General features: G+C 39.7%; 1 protein-coding gene across 3 annotated transcripts in view; it reads left to right on the forward strand.

The window, feature by feature from the left end:
* The window catches only part of bmpr1b (bone morphogenetic protein receptor type 1B), a 239,177-nt gene that overhangs the window by 205,135 nt on the left and 11,959 nt on the right, over positions 1 to 22,083 (forward strand). For all 3 annotated transcript variants that reach the window (XM_062982198.1, XM_008111070.3, XM_016993803.2), the window contains 5 exons: positions 12,517 to 12,619; positions 13,078 to 13,180; positions 17,699 to 17,795; positions 19,223 to 19,364; positions 20,289 to 20,481. In XM_062982198.1, coding sequence (XP_062838268.1) covers positions 12,517 to 12,619; positions 13,078 to 13,180; positions 17,699 to 17,795; positions 19,223 to 19,364; positions 20,289 to 20,481 — 638 coding nt within the window. The remainder of the gene's footprint in view (positions 1 to 12,516; positions 12,620 to 13,077; positions 13,181 to 17,698; positions 17,796 to 19,222; positions 19,365 to 20,288; positions 20,482 to 22,083) is intronic.

Consider the following 22,083-nt stretch of genomic DNA (forward strand, 5'->3'; position numbering starts at 1 on the left):
AAACTGCAGGGAAGTGGGAAGCAACCAAATATTCATCCAGCCATTAGAACATAGCTGGATGGTCCTCAGCTGCTTCCCTCCTGCTGACATAGTCATGTAATGGTTGGAGGAGGGAGCGTCATTGGGCATATGATTTTTAGAGTTCTTGCTAGCATCATGGCCAAACAGCTTCCATGCTATAAGAAGTATTAATTTGACACTATTGATTCCATTTAACACTTGTACATATTTATTTGCTTACTTTTGTGCTACATGACATTTGGGAATTCATCTTCCATCAGATTTGTCTTGGAAAGAATGTTTTTCTGTCTACAGGTGCCATGTATCCAGCTACAAGGGTTGGCTTTGGACCCCTGGCTGGGGATAGTCTAACTGGAATCACTTTTTAGAGGTCCAGTTTTTCCATTGGCTGTAAAAGTATGATGGACCCCTTCTGCTTCGCTGTTTCCCACCAGTAGAACTTATCTTATAGAAGCAATGTGGGCGATCTCTAAAAGAATACCTGAGGAATAACATTTTAGCACATAGTACAGGGGAAGCTAATGGAAGTAAGTCTGTTAACATAGAGCCTAATTTATCCAATAAATGCAGAGAACATTATCCAAAGTTGTATAGCTGTGTACATACATGTACTTGTCCCTAAAGCTTTAGGTAACAATTCTTGCATTTGATTTATTGTTGCATACAATCATATGGTAACCTTTAGAAGTATCAAAGGACTGTTTATAGATTTTGGGCCAACAAACTAACATGGTTGCTCCTTTGGAAAATTAGTATATGCTGCTCACTTCCACAGTGAAGGGAATCACTTGCTTGAGGTTTTATGAATGAGCTTATACCCATTTGTCAGAGACACCTGAACAGTTATATTCAGATACATCATTTTTCTTGGCAATTTTTCTGATCTTGTCATTGTAATACCTCAGAATTGGTTATAGTTGTTTCCAGATTTTTATGCATTTGCCAGTTCTTAGGTAAGACAATGTAGTAATTTTAGCTATCCCGTTGTGATGATTTGAACTTAGTAAGGGGATTACTCTGACATGTGTAAATAGTAACAGCTACCCAACTGCAAATATTTATTGGGCTGCATAATTTGCTTAGCTTTTTTCCAACTGAAAGTGGCCAGTTAGTTGTTTTCCCTGTTCTCTCAAAATCGTTGCTTTGCAACCTGAATTTCAGAAGGGCAGGACGATTCGTTTCATGTCTGTAAGTTCAGCTCAGTTTGAATCACGCAGACCTGAGTAGTTTCTTGGGGCCATGGTGTTGGGTTTCCTTTTAACCTACATCATCACAAAGGACATGTAAATACTGTCAGCCTATCTGAAGGAGGTGGTGGCTGAGTACACAGGTGTTTGGAGGACTGATTGATTAACAAGGACCTTTCTCCAGGAGAGGTGAACGCTTTTGAAGGGGTTCCCTAAACCCAGCCTTGTAAATGTTATGTTGGCCCTCAGCCTTTTGAAACTTTAATCGCCTCTGAGAATGTGCTCTGCACCTGGGAAGTTCCAAACAGAGGTTTATTTGCTAGTCCTTTATGGACAGCTCTGTATAATAGAGCTTTGATGTTGCCAAGAGATATAATGAGTTCTTTTAAAACAAACCATTGAAATATCCACAGGCAAAATCTGTGTTTATACAGATTGTTGAGATTTTTTCACGTGTGACAATCTATATGCATACCTTCTTTCAATCAAAAAATTTACCAATATAAAGTCCAACAATCTGTATACACGAGGACACAAATTGGGTCTTTACTGGACGTAACGTATGAACATCCCATGAGTATTGTGGTTGGAGACACTAGGGAGCAAGCCTGAAACCTTGTGTTTATAGAACATCTTTTTCCGTAAACTATTAAAAATTAACTAATGTCTCTCCCAATAATACTGTGGGTACAGAATTGAGAGATTTAGTTTTATTACAGAAAGATTGGCCTTGAAATCAGAAAACTAACAGAGACTAAGAAAATTGTAGTGATTTGGAGAGAGAGATGCCCCTTTTCATTTTTAAATCAAAGGAAATGAGAAAAGATTATATTCTTAATGCATACATTTATTACAATTAGAAAGACTTCAATAGTCACACGCGTGCACACACACACCCATTACATTTACTTTTCTGGCACTGATAGAAATAATGTATTCAGCTATTCAATCTCTGTGTGTGTTTATCAAAAGCCATATAAAGGCAACTGCTTTTTTCAAAGAAATGCAGAACCATTTTATAACACAAGTAAGTGTTACATTGTTGTAGAGTTATAAATATAAAAAGTACATGATTACATGATTCTCTGCAATAAATATGTTGAACAATAAAGTATAGTAAGAATAAAACTGGGGTGCTCAAAACTAATTCTGTTGTAGGGATTTCAGTACCATGTAGAAAATCTTTCTCCACTTGTAGGTTTTCATAGTGCCATAGTATAATTGCCATAATAGGATTGCCTATGAAAGCAGTAAGAGTAGATAAAAGAAACAAGAGAGATTAAGCTTACTCCAGGGCCTTTCTACCTTATGTTTAATAATATGCCTCATCTCTGTAAACATATCTAAAGCAAATTCAAAGCATTGTATGTTCAGGAGCGGTGTCAACTGGTAACAACTCTTTGACTTCTTTGGAAAAAGGATGTGGAATAATGCATTCTTGTTTGTCCATTAGAAAGACTAAGGTTACTCTCTGTTCTGCTGACATCCAGAATACGCCAAGCAATGGAGAACTGATTCAATATTAAGTCATAGATGTCATTCTGCAAGCAAAGCAACTGCGTCAACTTTGTGCGGGTCCATCTTTAGTTCCTTTCCCGAAACTACATGTCCCAGGAACTCAACCTCAGACACGTGAAATATACATTTGGAGGCCTTAGCAAAAAGCCTATTATCCCGTAAACGTTGTAACACCTGCCTCACATGTTGCTGATGTTCCTCTTCATCCTTTGAGAAAATTAATATATCGTCCAAATAAACCACTATAAATTGATCAATTAAATCTCTAAATACATCATTTATGAATCTTTGGAAGACAGCAGGTGCATTGCATAATCCGAAAGGCATCACACGGGACTCGTGACATCCGAAGCACGTATTAAATGCCGTCTTCCATTCGTCACCTTCCCATATCCTAATCAAGTTATACGCCCCCCGTAGATCAAGTTTGGTAAAGATCTTAGCCCCTTGAACTCTCGATAGTAATTCCGAAATCAAAGGTAGCGGATATCTATCACGAATGGTGTGCTTGTTAAGAACCCGATAGTCACACACTAGTCTAAGCTCCCCTGTCTTTTTAGCCACAAAAAACACAGGTGCAGCAGTTGGAGAGCTAGATGGGCGAATAAACCCTTTGGCTAGGTTCTCATCAAGAAATTCTCTCAAGGCTTGTCTTTCGGGTACCGTTAGAGCGTACAACCTTCCTGCTGGTAACTTAGCGCCTTCTACCAATCTAATCGCACAATCATATGGTCTATGAGGTGGCAACTTATCCGCTTCCCTCTTACAAAACACATCTTGAAATTCCCTATATACAGTAGGCACACCCTCCATGTCAATCTGGGAAGAATTTAAAGCAAAACATCCCTGCCTTTTAAAAGCTATAGTACGCTTCACCCAATCCACTTGAGGATTTACTAAAGTTAACCAATCCATTCCCAGGATTACATTGTATCTTGGTAACCGTGTGATATCCCATACAAATTCTCCAGTTACTCCTTGTACCTCCCATGTTATTTCTGAGGTTTCACGATTAACCACCCCAGACTCCAGTAGTTTCCCGTCCGCTCCTTCCACCCATATATCGCATGCTTTACGTACTGTAGGAAGCCTATGTTTCCTTGCAAACCCAACATCCACATACGAGACCGTAGCCCCTGAGTCCAGCAGTGCCAGAGTAGAAGCAAGTTCTTTTTCCCCAACAGATAAAGAAATGGGTACAAAAACATGTTTCTTCCCCTCAAGTGACTGCTTTAGAAGCCCTAATGCGTTGGACTCACGTCGCACTAGGGCTGACCTTTTCCCGAAAGCTGAGAAGGCTTAATGTTACAATTCCTAGCAAAATGCCCAGCAGTCCCGCAAAATAAACATAATCCCAATTGCCTTCTACGGTCTTTTTCCGCCGTTGACAACTTTCTAAACACCCCAAGTTCCATAGGCTCCTCCCCCTTTGCCACAGGTGCCCTAGGCGCAGATACAGATGGCGCATACATTGCCCTAGACTGTTTACGAGATTCAAACCGGGCGTCCAAACGCAAAACCTTAGCCACCAAAGCGTCCCAGTTTTCTGCTGGCTCTAAACGCGCCAGTTCATCTTGGAGATAATCACTCAAACCAGCAATAAACAAAAGCATAAACGCATTCTCTCCCCAGTCCAATTGATGACGAAAAGAATTAAACTTATTCAAATAGTCCAAAACAGACCCTTTTCCCTGTTTTAACCGATAAAGAGCCCAGCTAGCATTTTCCATACGGAGGGGATCCCCAAAAGTGTCCGATAATTTCTTGAAGTCATCTAAATTGTCCTTGACTGGGTCATTCCCCAAAATCAAATTAGTTGCCCATTGTCCTGCGGAACCGGTCAATAAACTCAAAATAAATGCCACCTTGCTGGTGTCCGTAGGAAAAGCTTGTGCGCTAATCTGAGAAAAATAAAGTTCAATTTCTGCCAAAAAAGTGGGCAATTTGTTTCAAGACCCATCAAAACGTTCAGGAGTCATTACATGTCCTTTAGCTGGCTGTGCTGCTTGTGCAGCGTAAAATGCAGCCTGCAGCTGATCAAAACAAGCCTTAAGTTCCTCCATCGTCTTCTTGACGTTGATACCTCACTAGAAAAACTTTCTTTTTCGGGCGTTGGGCAATCGGTCAGAGACAGAACGCCACCAAATAGAGTAAAACTCAGTTTATTGAGGTTACAAAACTGAAAATGCCCGTAGGAAACAAAGGATTAGGCAAACACTTGACTTCAGTGTGAAAAGTAACAAAAACAGCTCCGTTTGAACTAAAACGGTTCAAAAGGATAAACCGGATTAAACAGGAGTTTAATCCGGATCAAATCAAAAGTGCTTACTTCAGCCTGCAAATTTAGCAAACAAAAGAGGATTAACAAAGGTCAGAATAAACACAATAAACTAGCAGCAGATTCCTCTCTGCTACTCAAAAGCTACAGATGAGTAAATCAGGCTGTTTACTCCTCCGTGCAACGAGCGAAATCCGGGTCCAGGCACATCAATCAGGGTAACGGCAGTCAGCAGGGTCTCAATCCGGTCCAAGGTCGAAAGCCAAGTGCAGACGTCTAGAATTCCACAAGTCCCACCGATAGCCACAGAAGGGATAATCCGGGGTCGAAGTCAGTCAGTCCAGCGTCAATCCAGAGTAGGTAATTAATGTCCGTCAAAAAGACGATGGAGGTCCAAGCTATCAAGATTAAACACAAGTTGCACAGAAAAACCCCACACAGTACCTCCCGCCGTCTATGCCCGGTGTCCTTAGTAACTTACGTATCCAGCAACGAATCACACCCGTCTTCAGGAAGTTCCCCAACAAGAGCCCAAGCGTTCGTCCAGATTACCTTGCCCAACGCAATTAGACCTTGATCCTAAACCCCATTTTATCCCAGTTCAAACTCATCATCGCTGTCAGCTGCCATCCTAATCCCAGGTGCCTCATCATCATCATCCTCATCAGAGCTAAAACACCTTTGACTACGCCCCACAGCATCCCCAGCTGTGGATCCCGCTCCATCCCTCCAGCCCGTCCATGGGTCTGATCCTGCAACCCGCCAATCGCCTCCCATGCTTTCATTGCCGGTGACACCCAAATCCTCCCTCACACGAGTCCACTCCATGTCATCCTCCTCCGAGCTGACCATTTCTTCCTCCATTCCCTCGGTAAAACCCTCAAAAGAGTCCTCATCTGTTGGTTCTGCAAATAAGTCCCGGAGCCGTTTCCTTTCACGCTCCTCAAAAGAGTCTGACTCTCGAGGAGTCTTACGACCCCGTCTCCTAGTACCGGAGCCAGAAGGCTCAACCATAACAGTTTCTTTAGTCAATGAGAATAGAGCAATCAGAACTATCACATGGGCCTTACTCGATACCCGGGGAACAGAGCTGTGTGGAAGAAATATTCCTTTTTCCCACTTACATGGAACTTGATAGAGGTTATATACAATTATGCATGATGTGGAGAAAACAGATAGGAAGAGCTAACCCACCTTCCCTTTTCCATAGTCCTAGAACCTGCAGTAAGCCAATTAAGCTAAATGAAGTGCTTTTTCACATAGATATAGCCATGGAATCTGCTGCCTCAAGATATGGTAGTTGTCACATGAAGGCCATTAGAAAAACTGATGAAGAATAACAAAGTCAATAATTTCCATTCACAATGGTTTTATTTCTTCCCATATTGGAGACTGTATGCTCTTGCCTTTATATACTAGTTGCTAGGGAACACAAACAGAAGTACAGGAATATAAAAATCTGTTTTATATGAAGTCAGAGCATTGGTCCATCTAGGTTAGTATTATTAATTCTGACTGACAGCAGCTGTTCAAGGCTTCAAGCGGGATCTACAGATGAACCTAGGCATTGAAAGTAGGGAAATCTAGATGAAAAGCATAAGCTCTGCTACAGAACTACAGTGCCTCTTATGCCCTGCTTGTAGGACTCCCATAGACATCTGGTTACACCCTATGGGAGCAACATGCTAGATAGGTCTTTGATTCATTTAGGTTCTTGTGTTGTCAGTATTTTTCAAAGATATTAGGTTTCAGTATTGCGGACTAATAGAGATTAATTGTTTATAACATTGATTTTGTAGTTAGTTGAGAGTAACAACCAATCCAAACACTCAAGGTCATATATGATAAAGTGATTGCACCATTTTAGACTGCAAGACACTTTTAAGAAGGAATAGGAAGAAATTGTGACCACTCATTGGGATCATGTGACATCTCACAAGGACTATGGGTCAGTGGTAATGCACAATTTTTATATCTAGTAGGCTTCTGATTAAATCCTTGGCATCTCCAGTAGGAGCTGATGTGCCACCTTTAAGGGGACTCGGGGAGGATTGCAATGCACATATACATGGCACACATTCAATGCCATTATTAGATATACAACAAATAGACAGACATAGAGGCAATTTAACATTTTTCCAGCTTCTGGCTTCATGAGGGTATGCTCGATTCTGGCCACAGGGGGAGCAGCCGCTTCATCGTCCACTTGCGACACTGAGTTCTTTGATAGTGGTACTTCTTCATTCCTTTCCTCATGCTGCTGGCAGATTTTTATGGTGTCATAAATTAAGTTAAATTAGCCTCCCCACATAAGCAGTACCTAGAATTTTCTACTCAACAGATGCAACTGTTTTTCGAGCTGCTTAGGCGGGTAGCGAGCTAGGCTATTTAACAGTCGGGAGCTCAACCCAACCCGGGCTTGGATCTCATGACCTCTCGGTCAGTAGTGATTTGTTGCAGCTGGCTACTAACCAGCTGCGCCACAGCCCAGCCTTCTCTTGCAAAAAAAAAAAAAAAATAGAGAACAAAATGCTTTGAAGGCCCCTTCCTCTGGCCCAGGGAGAGAAGAAAAGTAATAGACAAAGAGAAAGGAGGCAAAAGGGAAAAGATCATTCCTCTTATTTTACTTCTGGTTCCATCCACTACCAAAACACCTGTATATTGCCATCAGTTCACAGAAAAAAAGGTAATACAACTATCTTAAATATGGAGTGCAGCCATCTCTGGTGCAGCAAATCACAGACTTGGCTTTTCACCCACTTAGTGTGTACATAAGTGTACAATAATTACGCTGGGAAGGGGAAACATATTTGCCCATTTCTCTTGCATCTCTAGAAAGGAAAGTTGTTCTTTAACCAGGAGTAAAAAATGGTCCATTCCCCAGTAAGAATGGCTGTATGAACTGTGGAAAACTACTGGCTTCAAGTCCCTCTCTTTTGACATTTAGTAAAGGTCTCTCTTAAAATCACCTTCTTGGACTAGGTAATCTTTAATTGAAACAATGCCTTCTATTTCAGAGTCTGTCAGCATTTCTGTTTCAAGCAAAAAGAATTTCAGGTGTTTTCCTTGGCTGTAAAAATGTACTGTTGCCAGTGAAACATGACACACCAAAGCTCTGTTTTCTTAATTATTACACTCAAAAGCTGAAAACTATAGGAAAACAATACAGATCCAATTGAGGTTTAAGTACATATTTTAATATTTTACCTTTTTTTCAAATGAAGCTAAAAATGTGTGTATGTGTGGAAACCTTTAAAGAATTCAGCTCCAACATAGCCATTTCAGTCTTGAGCTGAAAATGAATGTATCTATTTCTTTTTATTTATCCTTTCTGGATTCTTGGCTTTTGCTGTCTTGAAACCTCTATTCTACTAGTGTTACAATCACTTGTGTAAACTTTGGGATAATAAAAAATCATCATCACCATCATGGGTTGCTGTGAGTTTTTCAGGCTATATGGTCATGTTTCAGCAGACAACTCTCCTAACGTTACACCTGCATCTGTGGCTGGCATCTGTGGCGGTGCAGCTGTCAACAAGTCTACATAGGGACAACGAAACACAGTGGCCAAACACGAATTAAAGAACATGAAAGGCACTGCAGACTAATTCAGCCAGAGAAGTCAGCTAAAGCAGAGCACATGATAAACTAATCTGGACACAGCATATTATTTGAGAACACAGAAATTCTAGACCACTTTGGCAACCATTATGTCAGGCTATACAGAGAAGCCACTGAAATCAAAAAGCATGTGGACAATTTCAGCAGAAAGGTCGAAACTATGAAAATGAACAAAATCTAGTTTCCAGTACTGAAAAAAAAAACCATCAGAATCAAGACAGTAAAAAATGAACATTACTCAGAAACAGAACTCCTAACAACAATTGTGCAATAATGATTTCTCCGTGCAATGATGAACAATATAATTGACAACCGGAATGGCTCAAGGAATATGCCTTGGATTGTATGATTTTTAATAATGGTTTTAAGATGGATATGTTTTAATTATGTGATTTTAAAGTATGCGTTGTTTTTCTTTATTTGTATATTTGGCATCGAATTATGCCTTGTTGTGAGCTACCTTGAGCCCCATTCAGGGTGAGAAAGGTGGGATATAAATTAAGTAAATAATAATAATAATAATAATAATAATAATAATAATAATAATAATAATAATAATAATAATACATGATAACAAGCAATCAAGGGCCAGGTAACATCTCCCAAACAGATAATGCCTCCAGGCAACAAAGGCCAGGCTAACACTATGTAGATGATGATGATGATGATGATGATGATGATGATGATGATGATGATTTATAACCCACCCCATCTCCCCGAGGGGGCTCTCACTGATTGCCTTTGCAAACTTCATGGCTGCTCAAATGCTAATTCAAGATTCCAGTTGCTTTAAACAGACAAAGGTTATTTCTCCCACCCTGGACATTCAACAGGTACAGTAGAGTCTCACTTATCCCTGCTCTGCTTATCCAAGGTTCTGTATTATCCAACGCAGTTTGCCTTTTAGTAGTCAATGTTTTTGTAGTCAAATTTTCAATAAATTGTGAAATTTTGGTGCTAAATTCATAAATACAGTAATTATTACATAACGTTATTGTGTACTGAACTGCCTTTTCTATCCATTTGTTGTAAAGCATGCTGTTTTGGTGCTTAATTTGTAAAATCATAATCCCTCCTTATTATCCAAGATTTTTGCTTATCCAATGTTCTGCCGGCCCGTTTATGTTGGATAAGTGAGACTCAACTGTATATATACACTCCATATATATATATATATATACTCCACAGGTATATCTATATCTATCTATACATATACGTATACAGTAGAGTTCCAGTTATTTGACATAAACGAGTGGGCCGAATAACAGGAACTGACTGATAATAGGGCGGCCCTATTATCCCTCCCGGCAAGCCAGTTTAGGGAAGCGCCCCATGTGCGTTGCTGCCTAGCAACTCGTACGGGGCGCCCCCAAAGGGCCTGGCACATCCAATAATACGGAAGGTCGAATAACCGGAAGTTGGTTAACCGGAACTCTACTGTACATACATATATATATGACACTCCATGCAGTCATGCCTACCACATGACCTTGGAGGTGTCTACAGAAAATGCCGGCTCTTTGGCTTAGAAATGGAGATGAGCATCAATCCTCAGATTCGGACATGACTAGACTTTATGTCAGGGGAAAACATTTACCTTATATACACTTCACTTGCTTCACTGCCAACAGAACCTCTGAAGATGCCAACCACAGATGCAGGCAAAATGGGAGAGAATGCTGCTGGAACATGACCCAAAAAACTCACAGCAACCAAGTGATTCTGGCCATAAAAACCTTTATCAATACATCATCATCTTTGTGTAAACTTACTCAGATACTCAGATAAGTTGGTCTTAACCAATGACCTTATATATGTATGGAGAGTACCAAAGACAACTTCTTAATTTCATAATTACTCTCTTACAACAACAAACACTTCAAGGCACAATGACTGAACTGCAGATATTTTGCATTAAAGTCTGTAAAACGGTGGTTCTCAATCTGGGCCACCCAAATGTTTTTGGCCTTTGACTCCCAGAAATCCTAACAGCTGGTAAACTGGCTGGGATTTCTGGGAGTCGTAGTCCAAAAACATCTGGGGACCTCAGGTTGAGAACCACTGCTGTAAAAGCTCTGTTTCCTCACAGTGTAGTATTATGTGTGTTTGTTCAAAAAACTCATTTTACTACTTCAGGAAGATTTAAATCATTATATAATCTGGCTTTATTAAACTTACCTCAAGTAGTTCTCAATAACCGTGCAAGATCTATTCTATGAACTCATTAAGATTCATATTTCCATGAATTGAAGTGTCCAAGTATGTTCAAGGAAAGGGACTCATTCAGCTCCCACCTGCAAAAGGAGAAAATGTAAATTTTCCCCAGTTCCCTTAAGCCCTATTTCCCTAAGGATTCCCAACCTTCCAGAGCAGATTTTTGGAAGAAGATAACCAATTGTGGTTGTGGTGCTGGTGAAATTGAGAGAAGCACTTCTACTAATGACTTTAGATCCCGAGCTGGCTCATACAGGGAGAGCTGATCTGCCAAATAGCCTGGACTTAATTGCTATCCATTGTTCTGTTGCTATGTACCTCAATTATCTTTGCTCATTGATATGGATGAATGGCACCATGCAAAATAAATAAAATGTAACATAATATAATATACCACCCTAATGGATGCTTTTCAGTCTCTTCTTGGCTGTTCATTTTTTCGATCTTTTTTCCTGAACTTGAGTGATGGAATTGCAATAGTTGGTACTCACATGGAACTGTGTGTATATTTATGAATGGTAAAAGTATAAATTCCCTTTAACAATCCAAACAGTAGTGATATATACCACATGGCAGCAATTGAGATGAACACTGGTGTGCTGCAAGGACCTAAATCAAATTGCTATTTCAAACCTGTTGAATCAATAGGATTTAGGTAAATGCTAGCTGGACATTCAAAAGTTGGTTCAGAGTGTTTAGTTCAGTTTAGTCTAGCACAGGAGTGTCAAACTCATTTTCATGGAGGGCCACATCAACCTTATGGATGCCTTCAAAGGGCCATTGAGTCTATGGAGAATGTGGATACAGAGGGCCAACTATATTTTTTTACATAGTGGTCAGTGCTCTTTAGTTCTTACCCAATCTCAGTCCCCAGGTGTTTTTAAATTACAAATCACATCATTTTTATTATCCACCATGTGGACTAGGGATAATAGGAATTGCAACCCAACAGCACTTGTAGCTTTGAGATTGGGGAATGTCTAAAGGACATTTTAAAGCCATACATCATATAAACAAGCTTTGTATATAAATCCAAACCCCACCCTCCTGACTAAACAGAACAATATGCAGCCTTTGAGATGTCACTGTATCACAACTCCCATCAGCTAGTGATGTCTAATGATGAGGAATACAGGCGTTGTCGTTCAGAATCTAGAGGGCCACATAAAATGACATAGTGGGCTGGATTCGGCCAATGGGCTTTGAGCTTATAATATTATTATGTTATTTTAATTGTATTAAATGATAACTGTTTATTGTTGTCTACTGTGTATTGCTTATATTATTTTTTGTATCTGTTGATTATTGTAAGTCACCCCAATTCCCTTCAGGGAGAGGGGGCATGATATAAATAAAATTTATTTATTTATTTATTTATTTATTTATTTATTTATTTATTAATTATTAATGTGGTCTAGCAGTTGGGTGTAGGCATACTCATGCACCTTCCCCCAGAGGGTGCCAGAGGTTCCAGGAGAAAGAGGTTAGTAGAAACAGTAGAAATAATGACTTGTTTTGCATCATGTAATATATAACAGGTCTTTCAGAATAAATATGTTGAATTGAAATTTCATTTACACAAAACAATATGTGAATTATGAACAATGTCGGGATACCTATGAGACATTTTAGTTAAACAAAGTAGATAATTTCTGTTTCTCATTTTCCTCTATTCAGTACTGATGGCTACTGTTTTGCCATGGTAGAAGATGACGACATTGGAGGGCAGACTTTCACCACAGGCTGTATAGGACTGGAAGGCTCTGATTTCCAATGCCGGGTAAGGACATGTTCTGTAATAGATATGATCTTTTTATTGTTTTATCTGTGACTTAACCTATATAGAGTTTTATGTTATGGGTGAACAGAATAGCGATATATTGTTCTGCTTTACACTTACAGGGAACCCCTGCCATTAAAAAAGACTAGTATGTAGGTCAAACTCTGAATATTGTATTGTCCAATAGTCTATCCATTTAGATTATTATGTTTGAGAAATGACTCATATCTTACAGAAAATACTGGATTGGACTGTAAGATCAGCAAGAGAGAGTCCAGCATTGATCATTTGGTTCCTTGAATCCCATGCTGGAAGAAAAGTGGGAATATTACATACATGCATGCATGCATATATACACACATTCTGAAGTAATACAGTTCATGGCTGATAATATTATTTGCTTTTTCAAAATATTTAAAGTTTAAGGGAACACATATTCATAACTCTTCTTATTTCAGGACACCCCACTGTCCCAACCAAGACGATTGATTGCCTGCTGCACGGATCAAAATTTCTGTAACAAAGATCTTCACCCTACTCTGCCACCACTGGAAGGTCGAGGTAACAGAGGATTCAAATATTAGCTTCCAGTCTGCATATTGTTTTTTTTTTTAAAAAAAATGAAGCCTATTAGGAAGAGTTCTTTGGCTATGGTGATGACATTTAATGTAAGCACTCTGCACACACCTCTTGTTCATTCAGCTAAAATGTTTCTAGGAAGGTTTTCAGAAGCTTGGTGCTACTAAGTCAAGTAGAAAGCGATGTGTTATATATTCCAAAAAACAGAAATACTTACATTAATTGTTACCCAGTTTATTGATTGAGTAAGAGGCCGGAATGTGGATTTTTCTTAAAAACTGAGATACTTACATTCATTGCATAATAGGCCTGAATGTGAGATTCCTTGAATTTTATTTTTTGTTTGTGGTAAAAGCAATTTTGTTAAAGTATGCCTGTTCCTATGAAACGTTAGATCCTCAATCTAATTGATGGTCCCAACAGGTTTCACCCATTGAATCAATGGGTGATCCATTATTTTTACCCATTAGATTGGCGCTGTTTGGGACTAGCAATTGGATTTAGGCTTTAGTGCAAAACTTCATTCAAAAAAATGCCATGTTTCTTACCATTAATTACTGGTACCACACTTGTGTCATTTTCTCAGTTTCTATAGGTGTAACTTCTGTTTTAGCTATATGTACAGTCTTGCTCAATCAGGATGCTTGCAAATAACCAAATAACACCGTCCTTCATAGTTGAGAAGATTTTGTTGTATGATTACATATCAAGGCTACGTAACAAATGGACAATTTCTGAAGGAATTCTGGAAACCCCTTCCTCAAAAATGTTTGGGTGGAAGGGGAAATGTCATCAGCATAGCAGATGTAACCTAATCATGAGTAGTTTAGGCTCTTCATTAGTGTATTAAAAACAATCATTGTCCCAGAACGTCCAACTGACAGGCCTGGAAACAGAAACATTATGTTACAATTTTATTTTCACCCTTCCTCTTTATCTAGCAAAATTACTTTTTAAAAGACAATTTCCTAGCACAACTGTCTTGGGCTTGTGAGAAATAGTGGATAAAAATCTATGTCTGATGCAGGAGCTTTTTGACCCAGGGTCACAAAGGAGGGGGTGGGAAAGGAGCTTGGGTCTAAGGGGATTCTCTAGCTATAGGTCAGAGGTGGTCGAACTACAAATTAACCCAAACACAGAGGTGATGTCAAGAAAAGTAGAGACACTCTTTTTCTGAAAGTGCTTTTCCATGCCTGGAACTTGTTATGAGTAATGTTTTTAAAGATGAGAGGAATGAAAGAGATGTGTACATGTGGATATATCAGAATGAGGCAGGACAGCTAACCAGGTATGAGGGCAAGGAAGGTTTTAGGGTTTTTTTTTCCAGAAAGTAAAATCTAAAAGGAAAAAAATCCCAGCAACAACAATTTAGCTACATTTGCTGTTCACTGTTAAAATAGTCTCCTCATCTAGCAAATAAAATAAAATTTCCTGATGAGAACAAGAAGACCCTTTGCTAGTCAGGCAGTCTGCTTATTACAAGAAAGCAGGAAAAATAATCAGATCCTAATATAACATTGCCATTTTAAACAATAAAAAGAAATATTACTGGAAATCCCAATGAAAAGGCAGACTGCAGGCGGATGAGAGGAGAAATCCGTCTTGACTGATTTAACGCCCTCATAAGCAGAAGTGTTGGTGCCACCATGTCTGGCTCCCCGCCTGTATAGCTGGTGATTGAATGAGATGGGCATTGATGACTGGGAGAAAGGATGGAGCCTGATATATGCACAACCTACAGTTGTCAGGCCTGAACTTGCTGCAGCAGTAGAGCTGAACACTGCCAACCTGCAGGAAGATGAAGGAATGGGCAGGGCTTTGGAAAGAGACCCCTTTTTTGGCCTACAGTTTTTAGTCCTTCAGGCAAGCTCTTTCCCAAATGGGGCTGCAGTCCAACAGGAAATTCTTCCCACTCCAGGAATAGGAGCAGGTCCTATTCATTTTGTGAGGGGTGTGCCCTGGCTAATTTTCTAGCCTAGGATATAAATGTTTCATACTTTTGGAATTCCAACGTTTTATCTCATGTAGCTCAATATAGTTATTGAACTGTACTAAAAAGGTGTATCATTGCAAGCAGTTCTCTGGTATTATCCAGTCTTACGTTTACCTTATTAATCCAGTGAATGATGGTGTGTACATTATAAAAGCCAACACATATTGCATTGTAAAACCTGTCATGTCAACAAAACTTCACAAGTACTATATGAAATAACCCTCCCCACACACACAATAGCTTTTTGTTTTGGGATTTCACTGTTCACTGTTACCTGGGGGGGGGGGGGTACTTATCCATAAAGTATGACATAACACAATCATTCCATTCCTTAAACACTTTTGACTTGTCAACTAGTTGTTGGGCTGTGTCAAATTCTTTATTTCATTAAGTGCTTATGAAGAAACATTAACAATATATCAGCTCATTATTCTGTATTCCCAACAGACTGCATTCCCAAGCCGGCAAGGCATCTTAAAAACCTTGTGCATTTTCTTCTGAAGCACTCTGTGTGAGTGGCATATAGCAGAATAAAATACTGCAGAGCATGAAGCACCTGCTATGTTTACATCGTCTCCCAATTATTTACAAATATATACCTTAAGGATGTTTTATTTAATTCAGTAGTTTATACAGCATAGTTCGGTATCTCTGAATTGAACATTCGTCACATTATCTGAGAATGCTACTACTATTTCATTAATCACAATCCACCAGGAATCAATACAAGTCCCATTGTCACCACGCTATGTTCTGTTACAATTTTTATATTTAGACATTCAACTAGACTTAATGTCAGGGGAAAACCTTTACCTTTAGGTAAGGTAAAGGTTTCCCCTGATGTTAAGTCCAGTCGTGACTGATTCTGGGGGTTGATGCTCATCTCCATTTCTAAACCGAAGAGCCGGTGTTGTCCATAGACACCTTCAAGGTCATGTGGCCGGCATGACTGCATGGAGGGCTGTTATCTTCCCACCGGAGTGGTACCTAGTGATCTACTCACATTTGCATGTTTTCGAACTGCTAGGTTGGCAGGAGCTGGGGCTAACAGCGGGCGCTCATTCCGCTCCCAGGATTTGAACCTGGCACCTTTTGGTCCGAAAGTTCAGCAGCTCAGCACTTTAACACACTGTGCCAACAGGGGCCCTATAGACTTAATGTCAGGGGAAAACCTTTACCTTTACCAATTCTCTTTTCCACCTTCCACAAAAAAAATGTTTCCCCCCATGCACATTTGTGTTCCTTATGCATTACCAATGACTTTTCAGTTGAGAAAAACTGTTTTCTTACAGACAGCAGTGCTCTGGCCCAGATCGTGCATCCTATGATACACAAATTCAGTACTGAATCTAGTAAGCATAGCTCTTAACCATGCTGTCTGCTTTCAGAAATGAAACAAAAGAAGCTCAAAACTGCTATGCCATTTTTCTTGCTGAAATTAGAGATGTATTGAGTGCCATCCACTCTAATTTCGTGAACATGACGCCCTTTCCTCTCTGTGTCTTTATCTTTATCATTATTTTTCTGGAGGTGTTTAATTTGCAGTTTATTCATACCATAACGAGCCGTGGGCATTTGGGGGGGGGAGATTAGTGAAAACATAGCTCTGATTAACAGTGATAGAAAGCATTTGTTCCCATCTGCTTTGCCCAGTAGCTGCCTCCTCCTCCTTCATAGGGACAGCTGATATCCCTGGTGGATTCTCAATTTCCAGTCGCCTCACTTGGAGTGATGGCTCAGGTACAAATCTGCTGCCTTTGCGAGAATACAGCACGGCAGTGTTTTCCTGATTGCCTGTGTCTTTTTACAAAAGGGATTTCATAAGCAACAACATTGTCTTGAGTGTTCATGCCCTGTAATGTGCTAGTAGCAGGTAATGTTAGGTTAAAACACTGAACCTGACGCAAACAGGAGACACATTGTTTGCCACATTAGAAGCAAAGTAGGAGGAAATGTTGTTGTCAAGAGGCCAAAATAGAAGAAGAAACTAGAGCTTAGAAATATAAGTGCTCAGGAGAAAGCTAAGCGTCCCCAAGGAACATTCCTCTTGTCACATCCCTCTGGTAAACCTGAAATGCAATAGCCGTATTTCTGGACAGATCAATAGGAATAGAGTTCTCAAACCGTTCTGGCTTGCTTCAGTTTATCATATAGTATGGTCCAGGATAATAAGTATAAAAAAACTCCTTGTCCAAAGCAATGGGATGCATTAGTACATTACAGATAGAGAAACTCATATTGCAGTAGAGATCTCTTAACTATCTCCTGCTCTTACATTAGTGACCATGGTGAATTGAGGTAGAACGGTGGCATTTGGCATGAAAAATTGGCCAATGTGGAAATTTTTGAGCCAAAAAGCTGAGCTGGAGTCAGCTTTTGCTCTGTTTTTTAATGTTTGAATCATGATTGTTAGCTGTCTCAAACAGTTGGCGACACAAGGTATGAATTACATAAATAAGATAAATATAGTAATTTTCAATTGTCTGAAATATTTGTTTTTATTTAAGGTTTCGCAGAGGGAAATGCTCACCACAAGGCTTTGCTGATTTCAGTCACCATTTGTAGTATACTGCTAGTGCTTGTCATCATATTCTGTTATTTCAGGTAAGTCTAAAGGGTTTGTGGTTCTTTATTTCACTGTTTATTTCTGCCACCCTTGTTTTGGACTATACAAATTAAATTAGAAAGTGAACGAATTAGGACTTTAAAAAATGTAATTTATATTCTAGAAATGTTGAGGTCCCACAAATGTTAATGCAATCTTCTTTTGAATGCAATATAATAAAGTAAATCAATCAGTTGATCAATCCTTCTATAATTACAATACGTAGTGAGAAAGGATCCCCATGTTTTGCCATCACTTACCACAATTTTAATTGAAGCGAAATTGTTGGAGGGTGAAGAATTCACATCCTTATTTTCAACACTGGGAGACAGTAGTGGTGGGTTTGAGGTGCCTCAGCCAAGTGCTTGGCTGCAATTATCTCTTAAGTTGTTGCCTGAGTATGTTGAGGCAGCTCCGCAGTATTGTCTCTGGCATTCTCAAATCCAACAATGTTGACAAGGAGAGAGCACGAGTTTCCTTAGTATCTGTCAATGGTTGCTGCATCACTGATCTTTCCCATATAAGAGAACACATACAGGTTTGGGATCCCAACCCTCCAGATAAACACCAATAATAATCTATACACATAATAAAAGTGAAAATCTGTATGTGGTGGAGGTGTCCATTTACATAGACAGCCTCTCGCCTCCACAAACAGCTATAACCCACAGGGCTGAGGAGTCACCAAAAGCACTCCCTCCAAGGACACTGCAGGTTATAGTGAGTGCCACATCCCAGGGTTCCTTTCTCTCTCCATGGAGTGTGGAATTTGCATAACCCCGCCCACTGCCTCTCCCTTAACCCTTTCCTACTTTTTCTTACGGCGCATAGCAAACAGAGGAATTGATCAGCAACTGAATAGACTGGAGGGGTTTGGGATTTTGGGAATTGCAGTTCATTCACATCCTTATGCATTTTCTAATGGGAGCATTCATTAAAAAAAAAACAAGAAAGAATGGCTTTTTTCTAAGAAATAGAGCTACAAATGACCAAACCAATATTACCTAACTCTCCAAAACAAAGAATGCCCTTTTCAAATAACCCGGGCACCTCCAGGTCCCCAAGCTAGTAGATATCATAAAAGTGACCAAGGGGAGGGGGGCTGTATTATTAATTTGATGGTCTTGAGGTGCAAAGTAAAATAACATGCATATATTTCTGTGCATGCATGCATGCATGTTCTGAATTCTCTTTTCTATTGCGTATCTCATTGAAACGAATGGAACTGGGCACAAATCCACAGAAATGGAAGTAGTCGTTTAGTTACAGGGGTTTCTGGAAATATATGAGAAACCTAAACGCTCCAGAGAATTTAACATGCTATACTAGTGGGAAATGAAACAGACCCAAGTAGTAATTATTGCCTACCGTCTTAGACCACCCAGCAGTAGAAATCACCCATGTTTATTTTCACATAAAACTGCAGGTATAAAAGGCAAGAAAGCAGGCCTCCTCGCTACAGTATTGGGCTCGAACAAGACGAGACTTACATTCCTCCCGGAGAATCCTTGAAAGACCTCATTGAACAGTCACAGAGCTCTGGAAGTGGCTCTGGGCTCCCTCTGCTGGTAAGAAAGGTGTACTGAGATATCGTCATCATCGTGATAATACATCTGTAGAACATCATATACTACAGCAGAAAACAAAACATCTGCAATCAGAGTTTTTTTTGGGGGGGGGGGAGAAGTTGTTCTGGAATATGGTATTGTTAGATAAATGTTCTGTTTCTCTAAAAATGGAACAGCAAGAAAAAACCTGATATAGTCCAGAGTAGCAATATCGTTAGCCATTCTTTTTCACAAAAGCATTGTAGTAAGATATAGTAGACTTGGTGCCAACTGGTTTTCAGTTTGTTTCCAAGCACAATTAAAAGTGTTTCTTTCGAGCTAGAAAGTGTTGAAAGGCAAGTTGCATAATGGACTGCCAATACATTGAGATTATTCACGGAGAGACTGTATTTTCCACCTTCAGAGGTTGGGAGGATGACTACCAGAGCTTGGAAATGTTGACTTTTGGGAGTGTAACTCCTAGATTCATCTTGCCAGCATGGCTAGTAGATTAGATTTATTTTTGTTCTGTGTTTCAACAATCAATTGCCTTTGATTCCTTTTAGAATTCCAAGTAAAATCATTTTCTACAGCCTTTGGTATATTTTAATTAATGTCAATTTCATCTGTTCAATATTGCTGCTTTTTAAACATAGCTGTCAGTGCCTACTACATATGATCCCATATTACATCCCATATAGGAATAATTAATATTGTAATTGGAAGAGTGGGTTTGTCTTCATATGCTGCTTATGGATTTCCGATAGTCACTCTGGGAACACAATGCTGGACTAAACAGACCTGAGAGTGAGGCTCTCCTTATCTTCATAGCTGGTCTGTCAAATACTCTGCTGGCCAATTCCTGCTCTTGAGCTTCCTCCTGTCCTTGAGGAGATTGTTTAATTACAGGTAGTAGTTAACATGCTATTATTTTGTTTCCGATAGGTACAGAGGACTATAGCAAAGCAGATTCAGATGGTGAAGCAGATTGGTAAAGGTCGCTATGGAGAGGTCTGGATGGGGAAATGGCGAGGAGAAAAGGTGGCTGTCAAAGTCTTCTTCACCACCGAGGAAGCCAGTTGGTTCCGAGAGACGGAAATCTATCAGACTGTTTTGATGAGGCATGAAAATATTTTAGGTGAGTGGTCCTTTCCAAAAAAAATTAAAGCACATTAGAATCATGAGCTTGTTGACTTAGAGGAGACCCAAAAATATCTGGTCCAATCCAGTGTTGAAAATCTATTGTTGTTGTTAATGTATTTAACGGCTGCTAAGAAAGCCAACGGGATTCTGGCCTGCATCAATAGGGGAATAGCGTCTAGATCCAGGGAAGTCATGCTACCCCTCTATTCTGCCTTGGTCAGACCACACCTGGAATACTGTGTCCAATTCTGGGCACCACAGTTGAAGGGAAATGTTGACAAGCTGGAAAGCGTCCAGAGGAGGGCAACTAAAATGATCAAAGGTATGGAGAACAAGCCCTATGAGGAGAGGCTTAAAGAGCTGGGAATGTTTAGCCTGCAGAAGAGAAGGCTGAGAGGAGACATGATAGCCATGTACACATATGTGAGGGGAAATCATAGGGAGGAGGGAGCAAGCTTGTTTTCTGCTGCCCTGCAGACTAGGACGCGGAACAATGGCTTCAAACTACAGGAAAGGAGATTCCACCTGAACATTAGGAAGAACTTCCTCACAGTGAGGGCTGTTCGGCAGTGGAACTCTCTCCCCCGGACTGTGGTGGGGGCTCCTTCTTTGGAGGCTTTTCAGCAGAGGCTGGATGGCCATCTGTCGGGGGTGCTATGAATGTGATTTCCTGCTTCTTAGCAGGGGGTTGGACTGGATGGCCCATGAGGTCTCTTCCAACTCTACTATTCTATGATTCTATGATTCTATATCCAGTTTTTATTTTGTGATTCAAAGTGGCTCACTACATAAATAAACAATGCAAATTAAACTCTAAAATATATAAATATTTAAATAAAACAAAACATACAAATTAGTTAAAGGATCCTTGCAAACCGATTATCCAAATTGTGTTTTTAATCCTAGAATGAAGGCGATCCCATCGTTCTCTCTTCATTCTGCTCCATTGTCAAACAGTGTTAACATCTGGAAGTTCTTCTTAATGTTGAATCAGAGTCTCCTTTTTGTCATTTGAATTCATTGGCTCATGTCCTGATCTTTGGGAGTGCTGAAAACTGAGGCTAATTGTGATTTTGGATTTAACGGTCACCACAGCAACATTTTCAAAATTTCCCATGGAAATCAGTATAGTTACAGTTCATAGGATTATGGGCATGGTCTTCAATCTTCCCATCTCTTCACCATCATCTATTCATTTGTGTATATCTAAACTATTCCCAAAAACTCAAGACAGCTTACAAAAAATTAAAATAAATGCAGTGCTAAATCCCTTACAAAGACATAAATAGAAACTTACAAAAAGTTAAATGTTAAACTGCATGCAATGAAAACAATTTAAAATAAGTCAATAAAGAAGGTAACAGTCAATAAGACTTCACACTATTAAAACCTTAGCAGTTGGTTGATAAAGCTTGTCAGAATAGAAACATTTTCATTTGTTGATGGAAAGTCCTCCTTCAAGAGAAAGTCCCAATGCCTGAGAACAGCCACCAAGAAGGCTCTCTCTGGTGTTTTCACCAGGTTTGTCTGTGAAGGTAGAGAGAAAGAAGTTCCTCATGTCTGGGCAAGCTTATATTTGAACTTATGATTGTTCACA

The sequence above is a fragment of the Anolis carolinensis genome, chromosome 5, assembly GCF_035594765.1.
Source record: "Anolis carolinensis isolate JA03-04 chromosome 5, rAnoCar3.1.pri, whole genome shotgun sequence".
NCBI classification, from domain to species: Eukaryota; Metazoa; Chordata; class Lepidosauria; order Squamata; family Dactyloidae; genus Anolis; species Anolis carolinensis.